Source organism: Hemibagrus wyckioides, linkage group LG28 (genome assembly GCF_019097595.1).
Source record: "Hemibagrus wyckioides isolate EC202008001 linkage group LG28, SWU_Hwy_1.0, whole genome shotgun sequence".
Taxonomy (NCBI): Eukaryota; Metazoa; Chordata; class Actinopteri; order Siluriformes; family Bagridae; genus Hemibagrus; species Hemibagrus wyckioides.
In genome coordinates this window covers 10,557,710-10,581,443 of record NC_080737.1, presented here as the reverse complement: position 1 = coordinate 10,581,443, position 23,734 = coordinate 10,557,710, and the positions used below count along the sequence as shown (strand labels likewise).

At 38.8% G+C, this 23,734-nt stretch overlaps 1 protein-coding gene across 1 annotated transcript in view; it reads left to right on the top strand.

Annotated features, from left to right (window-relative positions):
• Positions 1 to 4,668: 4,668 nt before the first annotated feature.
• The window catches only part of cabp7b (calcium binding protein 7b), a 28,922-nt gene continuing 9,856 nt past the window's right edge, over positions 4,669 to 23,734 (top strand). The window contains exons 1-4 of the mRNA XM_058383900.1: positions 4,669 to 5,394; positions 15,287 to 15,430; positions 21,081 to 21,193; positions 21,516 to 21,663. Of these exons, the coding sequence (XP_058239883.1) occupies positions 5,286 to 5,394; positions 15,287 to 15,430; positions 21,081 to 21,193; positions 21,516 to 21,663 (514 nt within the window). The 5' untranslated portion in view covers positions 4,669 to 5,285. The remainder of the gene's footprint in view (positions 5,395 to 15,286; positions 15,431 to 21,080; positions 21,194 to 21,515; positions 21,664 to 23,734) is intronic.

The following is a 23,734-nucleotide window of genomic DNA, read 5'->3' as shown; positions in this document are numbered from 1 at the left end:
GAAATTTCCTCGCTCCTAAATATTCCACAGTCAACTGTCAGCTGTATTATAAGAACGTGGAAGTGTTTGGGAACGACAGCAACTCAGCCACGAAGTGGTAGGCCACGTAAACTGATGGAGCGAAGAGGTCACCAACTTTCTGCAGAGTCAATCACTACAGACCTCCAAACTTCATGTGGCCTTCAGATTAGCTCAAGAACAGTGCGCAGAGAGCTTCATGGAATGGGTTTCCATGGCCGAGCAGCTGCATCCAAGCCATACATCACCAAGTGCAATGCAAAGTGTCGGATGCAGTGGTGTAAAGCACGCCGCCACTGGACTCTAGAGCAGTGGAGACGCGTTCTCTGGAGTGACGAATCGCGCTTCTCCATCTGGCAATCTGATGGACGAGTCTGGGTTTGGCGGTTGCCAGGAGAACGGTACTTGTCTGACTGCATTGTGCCAAGTGTAAAGTTTGGTGGAGGGGGGATTATGGTGTGGGGTTGTTTTTCAGGAGCTGGGCTTGGCCCCTTAGTTCCACTGAAAGGAACTCTGAATGCTTCAGCATACCAAGACATTTTGGACAATTCCATGCTCCCAACTTTGTGGGAACAGTTTGGAGCTGGCCCCTTTCTCTTCCAACATGACTGTGCACCAGTGCACAAAGCAAGGTCCATAAAGACATGGATGACAGAGTCTGGTGTGGATGAACTTGACTGGCCTGCACAGAGTCCTGACCTCAACCCGATAGAACACCTTTGGGATGAATTAGAGCGGAGACTGAGAGCCAGGCCTTCTCGTCCAACATCAGTGTGTGACCTCACAAATGCGCTTCTGGAAGAATGGTGAAAAATTCCCATAAACACACTCCTAAACCTTGTGGACAGCCTTCCCAGAAGAGTTGAAGCTGTTATAGCTGCAAAGGGTGGACCGACGTCATATTGAACCCTATGGATTAGGAATGGGATGTCACTTAAGTTCATATGCGAGTCAAGGCAGGTGAGCGAATACTTTTGGCAATATAGTGTATGACTATGGAATTACACAGGGATGCTAAATGAGTTATAGCAATGTATCCAACCTTTGTAATTCCATGCAGACAGTGCGGGGTTTGCAGTGTCCAGAACTAATGACAGGAAAACATAGCTGACAGTAAACAAGGATAATCAAGGACAACCCCTCACACTGCTACTGCACCAAAGAAAAGCTCACAAAAGGATACTGACCTGTGGCGCAACACCTCTCTGACTAATGCTGTCATATACGTGTTAACTTACTGATAAAAGAGCACAAAAAGATCAAAATTTTATATCATGTTGGTAGGTATACAGTAAAGACAGGCATGAACAAATATTCTTGTCTTTTACCCTTTCTAATATATGAAGTTTAGTCTGTGCTATTCACTGCAGAAAACTGAACTAATTATTTTCCTGGGGCTGTCATGTCATAGAAAGAAAACTTTTCTTACATGATGGTGATATTCAAATAGGACCCTAAATGACCTTAAATAACCCTTAATTGAAATACCCTTAGGATATGCAAACCTTTGGAACATGAATATATGTATTTTTATATGCCAGCCTGATTTCAGGGAATGACTGATTGCAGTAATTCATTTGCATGATGTTCCACAGTACCTTTGCCCTGGAATATTTGTTGGTTTTGTTGATTGAAAAAATTTCAAAACATCTTCCAAAAATCCACTCACCTAAAAATCATTGTTTTCTTTCATTTGTTTCACTCACCTGCCATTATATTAGGAACACCTTTTGTTTCATGCAATTAACCAATCAGCCAATCATGTGGCAACATTGCAGTGTACAAAACCATCATGCAGATACTGGTCAAACATCAAAATAGAAAAAAAATATGGCATGTTTTATGTGGGCTGATATGAGCATTTGAGAAGCTGCTGACCCGCTGGGATTTTTCTATGTACAGTCATTTCTAGAGTTCCCACAGTCTGGTGTGAAAAATAAAAACATCTCACTGTTTATCTGAATGACAGGTGTTTAATGTAAACACATTATTATTGAGCCTTTATGTGCCTGCATTATGATCCTAAACATGTAAATATGCACAAGATATTTGTTGCATACTACCAAATATTAATTAGAAACACACATTCATGCACAGTGCTACCATCTATACTCTGTTGGGCATCAAGAGCACTGTATGAGTTAATACACTGATTCAGATATTCTCATAAAATCTTTTACATTTAAATATTATTTAGATGCTAAAGGAATTTGTAAAAGTTTGTTTTTTCAGACAATGTAGTATCAGGGAAAGTTGTTTCACTTACTATTCTGCATTGAACTTACACTTTTGGAGCACAGCTGTATTGCAAGTCACAATATATAGCCTGTGTATATTTACCCCTCAATTAGTTGTACAATGTGTTACCACTGTGACAAACATTTGAACATCCACATAGAAAATGGCCTTGTCCAAGGCAGTATCCCCAAAGTAATTTTGTGTGGCAAACTGAAGCCCTGCAGAGTCCACTGATAAAACCTTCGACAGTTTCTGATCTGCTGGTTTAAAATATTACGTTTTTGTAATTAGATATGACTCTGGTTACTGGCTAAATATACTTATGTGTCTTAAATATAAAATATTTAAATATTTTCTAATCTAAAATAAATGCTATTTTGTACACTAAATCAAAAGCAAGCCGTATAAGGCATAATATTATGACTACCTGCCTAATATTGTGTTGGTCCCTCTTTTGCTGCCAAAACAGGCCTGACCTGTTGAGGCATGGACTCCACTAGATCTCTGAAGGTGTGCTGTGGTATCTGGCACCAAGATGTTAGCAGCAGATCCTTTCTCTAAAGTTCTCTAAGTTGAGAGGTGGGGCCTCTGTGGATCGGACTTGTTTGTCCAGCACATCCCCCAGATGCTCGATTGGATTGAGATCTGGGGAATTTGGAGGCCAAGTCAACACCTCAAAATCATTGTTATGCTTAACAAACCATTTCTGAACCATTTTTGCTTTGTGCCATGGCGCATTATCCTGGTGAAAGAGGCCACAGTCATCAGGGAATACCGTTTCCATGAGAGGGTGTAGATGGTCTGCAACAATGCTTAGGTAGGTGGTTCATGTCAAAGTTCAATTCAATTCAATTTGTTTTGTATAGCGCCTTTTACAATGAACATTGTCTCAAAGCAGCTTTACAAAAGAAGAGAAACGGAGAAAGGGGAGGGGAAAAAATGAAACTCCGACCAGGGGTAGGGCAGTGGTCACAATGGAAACTGGCAAACACTGGGAGCTCAGGAGTGGGGTGTATAGCTCGAAAGAGAAAGACAGAGAGAGAAGGAGAAAGATAGTAACATCCACATGGACAACAGGACCCAAGGTTTCCCAGCAGAACATTGCCCAAAGCATGACCCTACCTCCACCAGCTTGCCTTCTTCCCATAGTGCATGTGGTGCCATGTGTTCCCCGATAAGCGATGCGCACACACCCGGCCATCCACATGATGCAAAAGAAAACATGATACATCAGACGAGACCACCTTCTTACATTGCTACATGATACAGTTCTGATGCTCACATGCCCATTGTTAGTGCTTTCAGCAGGGTACTGGGGTCAGCATGGGCACTCTGACTGTTCTACAGCTATGCAGGCCCATACACAACAAACTGTGATGCACTGTGTATTCTGACACCTTTCTATCAGAACCAGCATTAATTTCTTCAGCAATTTGATCAACAGTAGCTTGTCTGTTTGATCAGACCACATGCGCCAGCCTTTGCTCCCCACTTGCATGTGCATGAATACTTTGATCTTTTCACTTTTTCAAAGATTAGTCAAGCAATAAACCTGATGAAGCATTTTAAGAAAAATCAATAAGTCTAATTGAGATAATAATGAAAATGACGAATTGAATCTAATTGTTATTCAACATTCATTCTGTGTAGATTGATGGTTAATGTTATCTTCTTGTTTTTTTTACTCTCCTTCTCCTACCCTGGGTTTATGGATAGGCTGCAATTTAAAAAAGCATTTAAATAACAAAATGTAATTTTCTGCAGTTATACCATTATGAGTGTGGCATAGCTGGGAATGAAGGAGTCTGAAATAGTCTATTAACAATTCCATGTCAGTGTGCTACTGATCAAAAGAAGAGAACATTAGACGTTTTAGACATAGGGGTATAACAGGACTTCAATATACTTACTTGCAGATGTTTCTTGATCTGCAGATAAAAACCCTTGAGTGGCCAGTGGGAAGATAAGGCTAGCACTCTGAGACAGAGCTTTACAGAGAGTAATAAAAGACATGCTACAACACGCTTAACTGTTTTTTTCGTTTAATTTTTTTAAGTGGTCTCAAAAAAGCTCTGCTTTGTGTGAGACTGTAGATCATTTCAGAGGTCATATCATTAAATTAACCTGAAACAAGTATTTATCAGCCGTGTCAAAACGCTACTTTTCATTAGGTGCACACAAAGGACACCCCCACATACAAACATACAAGCTTAAGTATAATCATGTTAAATTTATTTTAAATGTCTCTGCTCATCTGCATAAAAAATGGCTTAAAACAGGCTCAATCACACATGTAATGCTGGCACAGAATGCTTAAAAGAAAGTTCGCGTCCCTTTTAAGTGCATGTGAGCGCACGCGCCACGAAGAGGGACCTGGGTGCATTTGACAAGGAGGGTCCGAGAGTGCGAGCAAGACGCAGCGATTCCCCTTCATCGTCGGGGTCAGCATTTGTAGAGTGGCTTGCCAGCGCTTTATTAGGAAATCAGTGTATCCATCGCGGTGTTTTCGTTGCATCCAACATTGAAGAACGTATTTAAAACGGCTGATGGAAAAACTTGATTAAACATGCATGTCGGGAACGATTCCAGCAACTCGAACTGCAGTGACTAGAGGACTACCTGTAGGATTTCAGCGGTTTAGGAGAAAAGAGCTCTATACACATTGTACTTTACGCGGTGTCCTCAACGTTCATCTTTTCATTTAATATGTCTAGGTACTTATCCTTTGCAAACAGACCTAAACCCTCATAAAACCAGACCTTGCTAACGTCTGAGCACGTTCGAATCGGTTGCTTCTCAATCCTAATCGCCCTGTGCATCCCTTCGCCATTTTATCGGACAGAAACCTGAAAGATTTACAGAGACCAACCACTTCCATGGAGTGAGCGTCACTCGGTCCGTTTTCTCCTCATCAAAACCGAAGGAGTAAATCATTGTTTAGTGAGATTTCCACCGAACGTCATGTAGGGAATCCGCAGTGTCCAAAGCACGGCGCACTGTGTGAAGTCTGAGCTGTTGTCATCGCAGAGATGCCGGTGCGCGCCGTGCCCACCAGGTTCATGTACAGGGGACTCTGCTCGGTGCCAGACATCCTCTCTTACGGGACTCCTGTCAGCCTCCCTGATGATGAAGTGGAGGGTAAGAGTTTTTTTTGTTTGTTTGTTGTTGTTGTTGTTTTTTTGTTTGTTTTTTTAGAAGTGTTGCTAATACTGTTGTTGGCTATAGTTGCCATCATCGTGGAGAGACCCAGAGTCCCGCAGTCTGATTACATTATTGTCGGATTCTTTATAGCACTTGCATTTGTAGCGCACTAATGTGATACAATTAGAAGAAGATAGCGCGAAACAAGAAATGTTTGAAATATTTGGCTGATATCAGTAACCCCTTTCCCCTTACTCATCCTTGACTGAAGTCATTTTACACTGACCTAACACACTGATCTATTCTTGATAATTAATTCATTAGAGAATGTGGTCTGATGGTTACTATTATTTACAAAGACACTGAATTCTACCCACCAAAGTCATGGGGAACGTCACATAATGTTTTACAAATCTAGCTGATAATATTCTAACTAGGCTTGTTTATTTCTGCCTTTATTAATGTGCTTTACAATGACCAAAACTTGGCTGTGTTGAGTAAAGTCCTATATTAACTTACATTATTTAATGCTGAGGCCAAATTTATGTGTATAAAAAGAGATATACAGTGGTTTCTTGTTCAATATATTTCCAGTTCATATACCCACTTCATTTACACACAGTCTTTGATGTAGTGCTTATAAATATGACCAAAAATATGTAGTCATAAAAATAAACAAAATATATGTTTAAAAAACAAATTGATAGGGAAAAGTATTCCAAAGTAACTACAGCTTTGAGGCTTCTATGGTAATAAGCAGCATTGTGGTTCAGTTTTGGCAAATCTCTCTAATTTACCAAGGTTAATAGGATCCCTCTGATGAACTTGCAATTTCAAATCCTTACATTTTTCAATGGGATTCAAGTCACACTATTGGTTATGCAATGCAAAGTCTCCTTTGGTAAGAATAAAAGCTTGGTACACCTGTCTAGGGATGATCAGTTGTGATGATAAGATAAGTGACCACAGAGTGACCTCTTTGGATTTGTGTCCTGCTTCTTCCATTAATTGAGGCTATTCTTACAGCAAAGGGAGATATTCTTCATTGTGGACCAACAAATCATCCACATACTGAATCAAGCATTCAGGCTTAAAAAACGGTTCCAATATTTTTGCTAAACAGAACAGGTGAATTTACAGAACCTTGCGGAAGGACATTCCAAGAGCTCCATGTATTTTTAAGCTTTACAGCAATCATGTATTGGCATTCTGGGTGTATTGGAATTGACCAAAAACCATTGGACATGTCAAGATCTGAAAGTTCGCCTCTGGTATAAGAAATTCTAAGATATCAGGGACAGAGGTCACTACAGGTGCACAAGTGGGTGTATATTTGTAATTTCTTACACTGTTGGACAGATGGCTTCAAATTTGTCTCAAGAATATTCTGGTATAAAGTGGAGTTTATCTTTGTCTCAAGGTCAAGGACTGCAAGGTCCTGTGGCTGCAAAACAAGCCCAGACAAACACCCTGTCCCCATCCCCCATGCCTGACAGCTGGTATGGGGTGTTTGGGGCCATACCCTGTTTTTGCCAAACTGTACTGTGCATGATGACCAAACATCCCCACCTTAAGTTCAAAGGATATTGACCACATAATTCAATTCAATTTTATTTGTGTAGAACATTTAACAACAGGTATTGTTGCAAAGCAGATTGACATTGACAACATTGCAAATTATAACATTTCATAAAATGTTAATTATTAATCAGAATCAATTCATTTTAATATGACACATTAAATTGAAGTTTATCCCTAATGAGCAAGCCAGAGGTAATGGTGGTAAGGGAAAACTCCCTGAGATGATATGCAGAAAAAACCTTGAGAGGAACCAGACTCAAAACGGAACCCATCCTCATCTGGGTCAGACTGGATAGTGCAATTATAAAATAATTTTGATGTTATACGATTTATGTACTGTATGATCTAAAAGTCCAATAGCAGAATGAGTAGAGGAGATTAATTCATTTGAGCCTAAAACAGAACTTTATGGAACACCAAACTACCTTGCTATGCTTAGAGAAGTTGCCATTACTGGAGTTGTTTTAGTCCTATGATGAAACCTAAATCCAGACTATAACACATTTCATAAATGCTATTGCTATGTAGGTAGGAGCACAGGTGCTGTGCTACAACCTTTCCTAGGATCTGTTAGATAAAGGGGAGTTTTGACATTGGCCTGTAGTTGGACAGCTGACAGAGGTTGAGTTTGGATCTTTTAATTAGTGGTTTGATAACTGCTTCTTTAAAATTTAGTTGTATAGTCAATGCTAATGGAAGAATCGATTGTTTCTAGAAGGATTTTTATTGCTTCTGGTACTGAAGAAACATACACTATATTGCCAAAAGTATTCGCTCACACATCCAAATAATCAGAATCAGGTGTTCCAATCACTTCCATGGTCACAGTTGTATAAAATCAAGCACCTAGGCATGCAGACTGTTTTTACAAACATTTGTGAAAGAATGGGTCGCTCTCAGGAGCTCAATGAATTCCAGCGTGGAACTGTGATAGGATGCCACCTGTGCAACAAATCCAGTCGTGGAATTTCCTCGCTCCTAAATATTCCACAGTCAACTGTCAGCTGTATTATAAGAACGTGGAAGTGTTTGGGAACGACAGCAACTCAGCCACGAAGTGGTAGGCCACGTAAACTGACGGAGCGGGGTCAGCGGATGCTGAGGCGCATAGTGCGAAAAGGTCGCCAACTTTCTGCAGAGTCAATCGCTACAGACCTCCAAACTTCATGTGGCCTTCAGATTAGCTCAAGAACAGTGCGCAGAGAGCTTCATGGAATGGGTTTCCATGGCCGAGCAGCTGCATCCAAGCCATACATCACCAAGTGCAATGCAAAGCATCGGATGCAGTGGTGTAAAGCACGCCGCCACTGGACTCTAGAGCAGTGGAGACGCGTTCTCTGGAGTGACGAATCGCGCTTCTCCATCTGGCAATCTGATGGACGAGTCTGGGTTTGGCGGTTGCCAGGAGAACGGTACTTGTCTGATTGCATTGTACCAAGTGTAAAGTTTGGTGGAGGGGGGATTATGGTGTGGGGTTGTTTTTCAGGAGCTGGGCTTGGCCCCTTAGTTCCAGTGAAAGGAACTCTGAATGCTTCAGCATACCAAGACATTTTGGACAATTCCATGCTCCCAACTTTGTGTGAACAGTTTGGAGCTGGCCCCTTCCTCTTCCAACATGACTGTGCACCAGTGCACAAAGCAAGGTCCATAAAGACATGGATGACAGAGTCTGGTGTGGATGAACTTGACTGGCCTGCACAGAGTCCTGACCTCAACCCGATAGAACACCTTTGGGATGAATTAGAGCGGAGACTGAGAGCCAGGCCTTCTCGTCCAACATCAGTGTGTGACCTCACAAATGCGCTTCTGGAAGAATGGTGAAAAATTCCCATAAACACACTCCTAAACCTTGTGGACAGCCTTCCCAGAAGAGTTGAAGCTGTTATAGCTGCAAAGGGTGGACCGACGTCATTTTGAACCCTATGGATTAGGAATGGGATGTCACTTAAGTTCATATGCGAGTCAAGGCAGGTGAACGAATACTTTTGGCAATATAGTGTAGGTAAGGCATCTAGTATACAAGTTGATGATTTGGAAGAACAAATTTGTGAAATTAGAAAAAATATCTCGAGGGGGAATAAAACATTGTAAATGCTAGTCTAGTAATATTGTTACCTGCAGGGTTTGCTACTAAATTGTTAGCTTTCAAATTATAGTGAGAGGAATTTAATACTATATACTCATTTGGTTTAATCCACCTATCTGTTAAACATAGTACACTGAACTCCTGATCTGAACTCCTGATCAGTAACAATAAGTGCTTTGTATGTAGAAGATCTAAGGCTTAACAGTTCTCAGATCAAATGTTGCATGTCACCTGACTATTTCCTGTATCATAACTTTGACCTTGCCTTACATTTTGGATTTGTTTGCCTATTCTTTTAATATAACTCTGAATTGTCATTGTCTGACAATTAGACTTACAGTCACATTTCCAACTTTCCATACTCATGCACTTTCTGCAATAAAATACCATCCATCTATCATTATAACAATTTATTTTATTTTCATAGCAATTTTAACAATGGTCATTATTGCAAACAGCTCACTAGGTCACAAATTCACAAAAAGTATAAAATTAGCCCTAATGAGCAAGCCAGAGGCAACTGTGGCAAGGAAAAACTCCCTGAGACAATATTAGAAAGAAACCATGAGAGGAAACAAGCCTCAAAAGGGACCCATCCTCATCTGGGTGACATTGGATAGTGTGAATGTAAATAATTCCCCTTCTATTACTGTACCTTACATAGTCAATACAGATGACTAATCAGTAGTTTTTTGAGAATTTTAAACATGCTTGTGATCATGAAATGGTTAAGGACAATATACATTGTGTGCAGAGTAGGGACTCTGGTAAGGCTAGCCTGAAAGCCAGCCACTTCGCTGTCAAAAAACAAATATCAATTTGCAGAAACAGGTTTGTGTGATCTGTTTGACTTTGATTGTGGAATTAATGTTGGCACCAGATGGGCTAGTTTGATTTTTTCATGAAATGCTGATCTTCTGGGATTTTCATACACAACAGTCTCTATCGTAACTCAAATAATCACTCTTTACAACCATGGTGAGCCGAGAAGCGTCTCAGCATGCACAAAACATCAAACCTTGAGGTGAATTGGCCACAACAGCAGAAGACCATATTGGGTTCCACCTCCGTTACCCAAGAGCAGGAATCTGAGAGTATGATGAGCTCAGACTCAAAGAAACTGGACAGTTTGTCACCTGGTCATTAATTGTCCAGTTTTGCTGAGTATGCTTTTGATAGTGTCAGATACTGATTCTTTGCTTGACAGGAGTAGCTGATGTGCTCTTCTGCTGTTGTTTTTGATATATTGTGCATTCTAAGATTCTTTTCTGCTTACCGCAGTTGTGAAGAGAGCTTATTTAGGTTATTATAGTCTGTTAATATAGTTAATATAGCATGTTTTAAGTTTAGTTAGTTGACTTATTTTAGGACTAGGTGGGGCTATAACGAAAAAATCATCAAAGTTCTCATAAATCTTCAACTGCTTAACCTGAAGTCATCATTTATTTGAAATACGATTCCTTGTAGAAGTCATCTAAGCGTGAGAACTGTATTGCTTTTTGAATACTCTTGAATATAAAAAATATTGGTGTCATTTTTTCACAAGATGTGCTATATAGTGTCTGATCCAACAGTAGCCACTTGCTACATGCGGACTTCATGGGCTATATGGAGCAGTGTCTACATAAATATTGTAGAAATATGATTTTATTTTGGAGCTCAGTAAGGCAGTTTAGGCTACTGGAGATTTTGATCAGGCTGGGAGTAGCTGATACGTGGCAATCTTTCCCTCAAGGATTCCATATTTAGGTGCAAGACTTTATTTAATTTTTTTTGTTTGTTTTATTCTGTGAAATCATGATAGACACACAATTCAAGCTTCTTTCAAGCTCATAAGCTACAAATAAAAAAGCAGAAAATCACATTCAGGTTGTGAACTCCCCATTCTACTATATAACAGGGGTATTCTATATAATTATAAGATATTTCAATATACAGTATATATTTCAAATGTGGGTATAGCCCCACATCACACTGCCTGCTACAAATACGTCAGGACAGTGCTCCTTTTTAAACTGCTATTAATTTTTACAAAAGTGGTTGTGGTCTGCTATTGGATAGGTGAGACCTTTGACATACTGCTGGATGGTTAGATAAATGGATTATCAGATTTTACTTTTCAGGAGGCCAGGAAGAAATAATGTTAAGACACATTACACTTGTGTTAAACTCATGGCCACTGATGACCCACTTCCTCATTCAATCACAAAAACAATATTGAAACAGAAGCTAGTACAATACTACACTATTTTCTTGCTGTCTAGAATTAACAGCAGATCCACACGTGTAGTGACCACTTACGTTCTTTACTTGCCACTTTACAGTGCTGCTTTAGCTCACAGCACTGAAACATAGGTTAAAATCAACACATACTTTTTCTGCTGCACTTGATGCAAATCAGACCCTCACCTGAAAACGTTTTAGAATAGTATCAGGTGTAGGTATGGTCCAGAAATTATTCACTAAATTTACTATAAAAACAAAATCACCATGTGGCACAAGTTTGTTGATTAAATCATTCTGCATGATTGCATGAGCTTCTGTCAACCAATTTACCCTAAAATATAGCTAAAAGCAGCTAGTTAAGGGTACCAAGCACCTTCTGTCCCCAGCCCTAGCAGTGGAGGAAGACCAAGATCCATTGGGACAATCAGTGCTTATTCCAGTAAAGATATACTAAATTTGAAGGCCAGAGGTCAAGCTGTTATCAGCTTGTGAGATATCACCTCACTTCCTGTTAACAGTAGCCCTCTCAAGTTTCAAATGATCAAACCTTGTTTCTCAACATCAGCATGTTTCTAAATTTAAATGTTGTGAATTTAATGTCAGTATATTAAACTGCTGTTGAGAGATGTCCATACATCTTGTAAGGTGACTTTTTATGGATTAAACATCACAGATATAAAAAATCTTTATCTTGTCTGCCTTTTTTAAATGAATCTCATGATGTCTAATTCAATTTCATGTAGCAAAAAAACTTTTATTGAATTTCAACATGGCCACCTTCTTGTTGGCAGATCACAAATTTATCACATGCTTAACTCTGAGTACCTTCCTAGGAATCAAGAGAATGGCAGGTTAATCGGTTATAAAGTTATAGTCAGGGAATTTAGACAAAGTTTCTTTGATTTTTTTGAAAACCCACCATACTGTAGCTGAGATATGCCCTCACTTGCTATGTGGTGACTTGACCAACAGATTCATTTGAGCAGAACTTTTGTTCTGGTTGGGCACCCAAAGCACTTATCCAACTTCCATAGTTATTTGAAAAAAACTGTGGTAGAAGAAGTAAAAAAACTTTTTTTTTTTTTGTAAAGACCATAAAGAGAATCAAGATAAACATTTTTTTTCCAATCTTGAAGGGTTCAAAAGTTATGAGCAGTTTTACAAATTGGCAAATTACAGTGTGATCTAGAGGTGCTTCATTTATCTAAACGTTTTGGTCAACATACATCACAGTGCATATATATGTCATCAATTCCTGCTTGGCAGTTTCACCATCAAATTTATTTTTGCTTCATGACCAACAATGCTGCAAAAACCTACTGTAGATGTTTCAAATCTGTAATGACCACTAATAATAATAATAATAATAATAATAATAATAATAATAATAATAAATGTCAATTATAATAGTAAGTATTTATGTTAAATAAATTAAGTTAAGTAAATTGTGGTGTCTCAATCATTTTCTCTCTGATAATTTTGTTTCTTAACTCTTAAGTGAATGAATGGTAAATTGGGAAACTGGATGAACTACAAATCACCTAATGACTGCTGACCTCCTCCCCATACCACATTTCCAAAACAAAGACTTTGCTTGCTTAGTACACATCAAATAATGTTAAAGAGAATCATAATCATGATCTCACAGCACAGCATAACAATCCAAACCATGTAGTAATATTTCTCTGAATGGGCTACCCATAACCATACATACACCTGAAATCTCATAACACAGTAAAAAGAACTTTAAACTCATGTAGAATACTAATGTGTATGATATTAAAATGATAGCCTTTTTCATTGCAGAAACATTGTTAAGCTAAGACGTATTGTATACTTCATGCATTACTACCACAAATTAAAACTGCTACCAAACAGTGATGCAGACAATGTAAAAAAAAAATCATGATGCACTATACGAACACTATGACCACTATATTCTACACAAAACATTTTGACAAATCAGACACAAACACTATTTGTAACTCAAAAAGAAAGGAGCTTTGAATATGCAGTAGTTAAAAATATATTTGTTTATGCTTATGTTCACATTTTTTTGTTTACATTTATAAGTACAAGGTCAAAATAGGTATGTGTCTAATTTCTAAGTAGATACACTATATTGCCAAAAGTATTCGCTCACACATCCAAATAATCAGAATCAGGTGTTCCAACCACTTCCATGGTCACAGTTGTATAAAATCAAGCACCTAGGCATGCAGACTGTTTTTACAAACATTTGTGAAAGAATGGGTCGCTCTCAGGAGCTCAATGAATTCCAGCGTGGAACTGTGATAGGATGCCACCTGTGCAACAAATCCAGTCGTGGAATTTCCTCGCTCCTAAATATTCCACAGTCAACTGTCAGCTGTATTATAAGAACGTGGAAGTGTTTGGGAACGACAGCAACTCAGCCACGAAGTGGTAGGCCACGTAAACTGACGGAGCGGGGTCAGCGGATGCTGAGGCGCATAGTGCGAAAAGGTCGCCAACTTTCTGCAGAGTCAATCGCTACAGACCTCCAAACTTCATGTGGCCTTCAGATTAGCTCAAGAACAGTGCGCAGAGAGCTTCATGGAATGGGTTTCCATGGCCGAGCAGCTGCATCCAAGCCATACATCACCAAGTGCAATGCAAAGCATCGGATGCAGTGGTGTAAAGCACGCCGCCACTGGACTCTAGAGCAGTGGAGACACGTTCTCTGGAGTGACGAATCGCGCTTCTCCATCTGGCAATCTGATGGACGAGTCTGGGTTTGGCGGTTGCCAGGAGAACGGTACTTGTCTGACTGCATTGTACCAAGTGTAAAGTTTGGTGGAGGGGGGATTATGGTGTGGGGTTGTTTTTCAGGAGCTGGGCTTGGCCCCTTAGTTCCAGTGAAAGGAACTCTGAATGCTTCAGCATACCAAGACATTTTGGACAATTCCATGCTCCCAACTTTGTGTGAACAGTTTGGAGCTGGCCCCTTCCTCTTCCAACATGACTGTGCACCAGTGCACAAAGCAAGGTCCATAAAGACATGGATGACAGAGTCTGGTGTGGATGAACTTGACTGGCCTGCACAGAGTCCTGACCTCAACCCAATAGAACACCTTTGGGATGAATTAGAGCGGAGACTGAGAGCCAGGCCTTCTCGTCCAACATCAGTGTGTGACCTCACAAATGCGCTTCTGGAAGAATGGTGAAAAATTCCCATAAACACACTCCTAAACCTTGTGGACAGCCTTCCCAGAAGAGTTGAAGCTGTTATAGCTGCAAAGGGTGGACCGACGTCATATTGAACCCTATGGATTAGGAATGGGATGTCACTTAAGTTCATATGCGAGTCAAGGCAGGTGAACGAATACTTTTGGCAATATAGTGTATGTGCAGTGTGCTGTATACTGAATATTAAAATATATTAAATAGCAAAAATAATTGTGAATACTTATTTTCTCTCACTATATATTGATATGAACAACAATGATAAATTTAACACTGTTTATCTCCTTCAGTTATTAATTAATTGAACTAAATTTTACACATTGTTAGATTGCCAGTAAAATCTCAGGTGTTCAATTAACCTCACCTTAATTCACATTTTAGTATGCATTTGGATTATTGTAGATGTGTAACCAGTTTTCTTTAGAAGTGGTAATTTAGCACAAGATACATGACTGTCTGCTAAACACGTAGTGTGTTAAATATTTACATTGCTTATACGGACAATAAATATATGCTAGATGTTAGTGGCAGGTTAAATCTGTGGAAATTACTGAAATCTTCTTCCATGTTAACATAGGATTCATGTGTAGATTTTTGTCAGGCCAAACGCTCAACATTTTGTGTCGAATATGGCCTCATTCATTTAATGATCATAACTTGGCATTGGTTAAGTTTAAAATGCCTGCACATCCATTGAAAAAATGTGAATGCATCTTTTACACATACTGTGACAGTGAGAAGGGCAGGCACTTCGGAAGAGAGAAACTGATTATGTGTGTGGCACCTCCACAGAGATCCGGGAGGCATTTAAAGTGTTTGATCGTGATGGAAATGGATTCATCTCAAAGCAGGAGCTGGGCATGGCCATGAGATCTCTGGGCTATATGCCCAATGAGGTGGAGCTGGAGGTCATCATCAAGAGACTGGACATGGATGGTACATTGCTCCTCTTTATTTTACTCATACTGAAATTCAGCATAACATGCTGAAAACAATAGTAACTAGAAGCGGGTGAATGTCATAGTCTCTTTAACTCAGTTCTATTATATTTGTATACTAGTTTCATCAATTGGCACAAAGTACCTTTACAGTAATTCAGATGCTGATCTAGATCCCTAAAGAGCAATAGTGCCAAAGAAAAAATAAATCCTTGAGACAATATAAGGTAGAACCTTTCAGCAGACATGGGGTCCCATTGTCTTCTAGGTGACATCCAATAGTGGATTTATAAATCATTACATTATACTGGTACTGAAGAAAGACAAACAATATTAAGTGTACTTTAAACATATTGGTATTAGCATATTGTGAATAAAGTTCTGGAGAGTACAGGAGCAACAGGACAATCTTATTACAGTAACAGTTCTTATGAGCTATAAGTATGTAGTTTAATTAAACTATCTGCTAAAGCAAAATACGGTATTGGGAATAACACACTGGGTTAGGGTTTTGTGTTTAGGGAATCCATGTGGTATGATCCACTCCACAGCAGCAGGAGGTGAGTCACAAGTGCAGAAAGCTCCAGATGAAGAAACAGAGCAGGAGCAGGGCATCAGGATGTATCAGGGAGATCCAGAGAGTGAGAGGAACCATAGCAGAAATGTGTCAGGATTTGGCACCAGAATTACAACACCCTAACAGAGAGAATGAGAATAAACTATTAGGTATAGTCTTATACTTTTAAAGGTTTAAAAGGTTGTGCACTGTGATCAGAATGGAAGTGGGGGCACTACCATGTGTTGCTACAGCAGCATAATTAAAAGAGCAAGCCCAAAGTTAACACAGGCATGAGGGCACCAACAAACCTGAATGATAATCTGTGCCGGGGGTATCCATTCTTATCTGTAGTGGGCAGTGTTGTTGCAGATTTTCATTTTAATCACAGAGCAGCCAAACTTGATTCCACCTGTTTAAGCAGTTAATCCTGGCTTTGAAGTCAAGCTTTCAAGTTTCAAGTGTTTCAGGTCTGCTTGGTTTACATAAATGCATGCACCTACACCTGCCTTTTCTGTATGATTGCACACCCCTGTTCTATGCACTTAAACACTGTAAGGAAAATAAGAATGCTGGTCATTTTTGGTGTGAAGATGGAGAAGTCTTGATTTTCAGTATCGCAAAGCATATAGAGGTGCTTTGGGTTCAGTGGAGTTTGATTGAACCTTCATGACTTCAATCATGACAATCATGGCTTCAAGCTTTTAGTGTTAATGAGGTTATGTTCTCTTTATTAATAAGTGTCTGAAACATCATTTGTCTGCGATGGTTCCAATAGCCCACTGCTGTTCCCATACTAATAATGTTGTTGTAATACTTACGGCTGCTTCCTGTTCAGAGTGGCTACAGCTGATCATCCGGTCTGCATATTTGATTTGACTTTCCTGGATGCCCCTTCTGACACAACCCGCCCATTTTGTCAATGTTGTCCTGAAACAGTTGTATTTTACTATGATAATTAAATCACTTGTGGGGTGCAATTGCTAAGCTTGGGTCGGGGTGAATGGGGCACATGAACAAAAGGCAGAGCACTGTAATTACTAACAGTCCCCCCTTTTGATGCATTTTGGCCCATAAAGAAAGGTCTTCAATAACCATCAAAGCCAATGGGATTGGTGCTTAGGTGATCACCTTAGACTTAGGTGCAATTATCTGAAATTTGGTGTCTTAATCTAGAACACATGCAGCATAACATAAGGCATTGGCACAGAATTACGAAGGTTATATCCCAAATTAAACCTAAATAGGCAACAGCTAGACCAGCAAAACCTGCTGCCCAAGTAGGGCCTTAAGCTTGAGTTTGTTCTTGTGGTGTTCTTGTTCACTAATTCATTTAGATATTCCTAGACATATCCTGATGGCTCCAAGTACACTCTCCAATAACTGTTATGACTTCTACCTGAAAGGTCCTTCATAGTTTGATATACTTGAAGATCTTCAAGTATGTGGATGTGCTGGTTGCTAATGCACCTTGATACCTCACTTTTGTCAAGAGGTTGTACATTCCTGTTACACTCTCTCCACGGCCCTATTAATCAATGTCTGAAGATCACAACAACAGATTCACTAAGACTGGAACATTAATACAGTGAATGTTGTTGATTAGCATGGGATAGGGACGCCATACCTGATGGAGAAGCGGGTTGTTGCTCCTGGTACTTTTTCATCTTTATTGCTGTATTTAGGGCCACCATCCTAATCCATCACCACTCCTTGACTTCTTTTTCATTGGGGGATCTGAAAAACACATACAAACAGAACAAATGATACCACCACCACCACCATCATTTTCTTAAAACATAACAAAGAATCTAGTTAATAGTAAATAGTAGTTAATTAAAGAAATGGAAATAAAATATTACAAACACATACAGTACACACTAGCTTATATACATGGCTCTATAAGATTGCCATCAGATTCAGTTTTAATTGATTTAATTAAATCGATCTGGAGCCATTTCTTAACAGCTTGTCTCTCTTGAATTCCCTGGAAATATGTCCCTCTTTGCCACATTAATAACACACTGGGAGGTTTTAGGCTACATTGGGTGGTCTCTTTTTTCTATCAATAGTAGTATCCAGGCCTTCGTTTTTCCAGAAAGCCTTGAAGCCTTAATTCTTTAAAGCTTTTTAACACCTATTGTTGATACAAGGGTGGGATTTTGTTGAGTTAGCATTGTTGCTGTAAATCTGTGTCATTTCTGCAATAATGTCATTGTATTCAGAGAAATGTGTCACATATACTGCCACACCAGGATGAGCGAGTGGCTCACACTTGCTAATTAAGGCAGATCCTGACTGATAACAGGATTGCCACTGAATGTTTTAAATGCCACTGTGTGTTTCCCTTTTCTCATGGTCTTCTTAGCTATTTTATCCCAGTTGACTGACATTATTACCAAAGCCTCAAGCAATACCTGCTCCATTTCCAATTTATTTGGAGTTCTGTTTTTTATATTTTCAGTTAAGGCCCCAGTAGGAGTATCAGGCAGACATAGAAAATACATACATTACCATCTGGAAATTTGTATACAAATCTGTATATTGTTCTAGATTTTGCAGGAAATAAAATTGTTTTAAGTTTGAAGGTGCCACATTTTGTAATATTCTTAGTATTCCTCTAGTTCATATGGATTAAACACTCTGACCATAGTAGGTGTCACTGGGTCCTCCCCCTCGCATAGTAGTAGTGGAAAGAACAGGACTACTACATATGGACTCTTAAGTGATTGAGAATCTTTCTCCCAACCCTCATCACCATCTTACTGAAAAGCATGGCACCTACAAATTTCTCAATGATGTTTTCCTTAAACCAAAGAAATGACTCTGTCACTGAGTCTATAATGAAGCCACACATCATTCAAGTTAGGCTTAAAATTTATAATTTATATTAAAAAAATATATAAACTGTTGAATTTATTTAAAATGTATAATTTCTCCTGCAAACTCTCCCTGCCCTTAAAAATTATTTTCTAAATTTTTTATAAATGAAGGGATTCCCCAAAGCAAAAAATTACACCACTTTCTACTTTCGAAATTCTTCACTGTCTGGTTTGACAATATAAGAAAAATAAGGTTGTTCTTTGTTTAGTCTTTATTTGCAATAACACAGTTATCCAAGTACCTTGGATTCAGTGGAATTAGTCTGAACTGTGAATATTCACACTAAACACTAAAACTTTAGTACTGTTTAAACCATTACTTCAAGCTTTCCATGTTAATGAGCGTCTGAAACCCCCTTTCTCTATAATGGCTCCAATGGCCTACTGCTGTTCTCATGCTATATCAATCAGTGTTGTCCTTAAACAGCTGTATGTTTATAATTATATTACTTAGGTGACATGATATGCTCACTGATGCAGTTATCCAATCAGCCAATCATGTTGCAATGACACAATACATAAAATCATGTAGATACAGGTGAAAGGCTTCAGTTAATGTTCACACCAAACTCTAGTATCTTAAAATATTGTGATTTCTGTGATTGGAAAGGAACGTGACATTCTTCTGCTGTTGGAGCTCATCCATATCAATCTTTAATGTGTTGTGTGTTCTGAAATGCTTTTCTGCTGACCACGGTTACAGAGTGATTATATGAGTTACTCAACTCACAGGATGTTTTTTTGTTTTTCGAACCATTCTGTATAAACTCTAGAGTCTGTTGATCAGTAGTTTCTGAAATACACAAACCAGCCAATATAGCACCAAAAACCATTTGTAAAGATCACCCCATTGTGATGTTTAATGTGAACAGTAAATTAAGCTCTTGATCTGTATCTTCATGATTTTTTTGTGGTGTGGCTGATTAGATACTTACATTACTATATACAATTAATCATAATGTTAATGTTAACGTCCTTGTCAGTCATTGATTATTGTTCACTGTTTTATGTACTATGTCCTGGTTAAAGTCATGTCTTAGTTCATGTTAAAGGTGTTGTTTGTTTCAGTTTAGTTAGTGTTATATTAGTCTACGTGATTAAGTTAGTCTTCCCCATGTCTGTCTGTCTGTGTGAATAAAAGCTGTGCTTCTTGGAATCCTGCGAATGGGTCTGTCTCCATGGCATGCTGGTGCATGCACCACGATGGAGGTCCGGGTTCGAGCCCTGCACAGGGCAGGGGTGCCCGGACGTGACAACTGCAGACATATCACATCACTTAGGAAACATACTCACAGAAATTAATAAGAGAGTAGTCACTTTAAAAGAAACCAAAGTGCACTTAAAAATAATAACATAAGTACACTTTATACTGTCACGAGGAAGAACACAGGAGGCAGAGGCAGGCTATGTGGACAAAGGTGCAGGTCGGTGTTTGTTTATATCACAAGGAATTGTGGAAGGCTGATGCAAGTGCAGTACAGGTTTATTTACAGTGCAAGAGAGCTACTAGATGCACAAAAACTGGATCTAATGTAGGCACAACATACACACTGACAAAGATGCTAGAGAAAGACATGGTGAAACAAGGGGGCATAAACCAGAGAGCTTATTACACAACACAAAACAAGTGAGCATAATGAACAGGGAAAATGAAACACATAACCAAAGAGTTCAACTAAAGTGTGAAGGATTGCGCTCTGGTGGTCTGGTGGGGAAATGTCCAAGGTATCCATTGTAGATCCCCCCTTTAAGGAGTAACTTCTATACTCAACTGGACCTGAAAAACTGGTGGAGGTAATGTAGCTGCTCAGGGTGCACTAGATGGTCCCTCTGCAGAGTGTGGTCGGGATGGTGGATGGGCTTTCTTGCTGATGGAGCTTGTGTTGAGTGACCAGGTGAGTTCTCTGCTAGGTGAATTTCTCCTGTGCACTCTAATGATATTCCTGATTATTTTCTTTAATGATGAACACATTTTCAACTTAGGAAGAGTTGTTAGTCATCTGATTTGTTTTAATCAGGTGTATAAAGCACAAAAAAGCACAGAACTCCTCAGTATAAAAAATATAGAAGCCAACAATAATATCTGATAGATTCTAAACACAGCTGAAACACACACAGACACACACAAACAAACAAGCTAATTTAATGTAGTTGAATGTTGCACATATTTAAACAGTGTGGTCAGTCTGGTCTGTTTGTTTTGTCTGAAGGCAATGGCCAGGTTGGTTTTGACGAGTTTGTAACTCTGCTTGGCCCTAAACTGACGACAACTGGCATGCCTGACAAGTTTCACGGAACAGACTTTGACTCAGTTTTCTGGAAGGTATGGACTGCTGCATCCTTGAAGATGGACACCTGTTATGTCAGTGTAATTTATATTATGCATCAGTTCTGCTTTATTGTTATTGATTATGATAGCTTGTAGGATTTGTAGGTCATTCTTACATTACACACACCATGCTAATTAGTGCCACTATAATACTGCTAATTACTAATCACCAAAAGCTTTTGCTTTTTTATTGCATTTGAGTGCAAATACAGTGCTGACTAAAATAAGATTTTATCTTTACTAGCACTTTTGTTTGAACATTTATGTTCATTTGTAAGCTGTTGGTCATGTTTCTCTTTGACATTTATTTCTACAGTGTGATATGCAAAAGCTGACAGTGGATGAGCTGAAGAGACTGCTGTACGAGACATTCTGTGACCATTTGACAATGAAAGACATTGAAAACATCATCATGACTGAGGAGAGCCATATGAACAGCCCTGAGTGTCAAGTTAACATTGACAGTAAGACTGCACACACCAACAATTCCATAATGTTTATGTGTGGTCATGTGCAGGCCTCTATATTGTTAAAGGGGCATTTTGGACAAACAGAGCATGGTTTGAATGTAAAATTGGTAATGTGAAAATCTGTAACACAGTGGTATTGAACCCAACACAACCTGTATGAGGTGATCTGAGTGCATTTGCTCTGGAACCATGCCACAATTCCCCACAATTTTGAATGCGACTCGTACTCCTGTCTACTACAAGAAGTAACATGCATGTGTGTTTTAGCTGATGACAGAATTAGTTTCCACAACACACATGTACCAAGAGTGGCAAAGGTAACATTGTGGGACACAGAAGAATTGAGGTGCCTTATGCAATTATTGGGGTTAAACAACATACAGGAGCATTTAAACAAAACTCACAGGAATGCAGAGATTTTTGCCTTGTTATGCACAAAATTGATGCTCAATGTTCTACTGGGAAACCTTGGGTCCTGGCATTCAAGTACACCCCTTCATGGCTATGGGATCCCCTAAAAGCATTGGCCAATTTCAGCAAAATAATGTACAGTTCCAAACTGCAAAAATTGTTCAGGAATGCCTTGTGGAACTTGACAAAAATTTCAAGTTACTGAATTGGTCTAAAATGTCCCCAGATCTCATTCCGATGGAACATTTATGGGATATGCTGGACAAACAAGGCCAATCCATGGAGCCCCACCTTGCAGTTTTTTGGAGATCAGCACTGTAATGGAATCACAAAAGGGGTCTACAAAATATTAGGCAGTTAAATTAGGCCATATTAGGTTCTAATTCTATGGGCTGATTAGTGTATACAGTCGTGAAAAAATTAGGACGCACCATTAAATATTCAGTTCTTTATAATTAAATTTCAACAAGTCAATTTCTAATCTTGTTTTAATTTATACCTGTAGATAAGAGTGATGTAATTGCATGTAAACAACAAAATATCACTTTGTTTTCACTTATTAAACAAAAGAAATCAACAGAAATATGTATTTCATACTTGTGATGATATTTTTGGGGTTCTGAAGACGTCTTTAAGCATCTTGTGCTCTCTTAGGGTTGAAGTTGCTTGGACGGCCTGACCTGGCCCTGTTGGCGCTTGTTTTAAATGTTCTCCACTTGTAAATGATTTTCTGGACAGTGGAATGGCTGATTACAAATCTGAGATTTCCTCAGAGAGCTCTTTGGATCTCACCATGGTGATTATATATATATATATATATATATATATATATATATATATATATATATATATATATATATATATATATATATAGCTCTGGAAAAAAAATAACAGACCACTGCAAAATAATCTGTTTCTTATGTTTTTTTTCTTACAGGTGCATGTATTGGTGAGATGAACAGTTTTGTTTAATTTTTTATGAACTGCTGACAATATTTCTCCTAAATTCAAAATATAACTATTGTTATTTAGAGTGTATATTTAAAGGAAATGACAACACATAAAAATAACCCAAGATCATGCAGTATTTGCAGAGCTTTAATAACTCAAATAAAACAAAATGCAAATATTTTGTAAACAGATTGTATTAATGCTTTGGCTAAATAACATTAAGAAATCAGTATTTGGTGGAATAACCCCGATTTGCATGCGTTTTGGCTCCATGCTCTCCACCAGTTTTTCACATTGCTGTTGGGTAACTTTATACCACTCTTTTTGCAAAAAAGCAAACAGCTCAGCTTTCCATCAAGCCATTTGTGACCATCCATCTTCCTCTTGATGACATTACAGAGGTTTTCAATAGGGTTCAAATCTGGAGATTGGGCAGTGGTCTCATATACCATGGTGAGATCCAAAGAGCTCGCTGAGGCCTTCTGAACAAAGATTGTAGGTAGGTAGGTAGGTAGGTAGGTAGGTAGGTAGGTAGGTAGATAGATAGATAGATAGATAGATAGATAGATAGATAGATAGATAGATAGATAGATAGATAGATAGATAGATAGATAGATAGATCTTTGTCATTGCAAAGTACAGGTACATAGCAACGAAATGCCATTTAGCATCTAAAAGAAGTGCAAATAGTAGAAATTGTGCA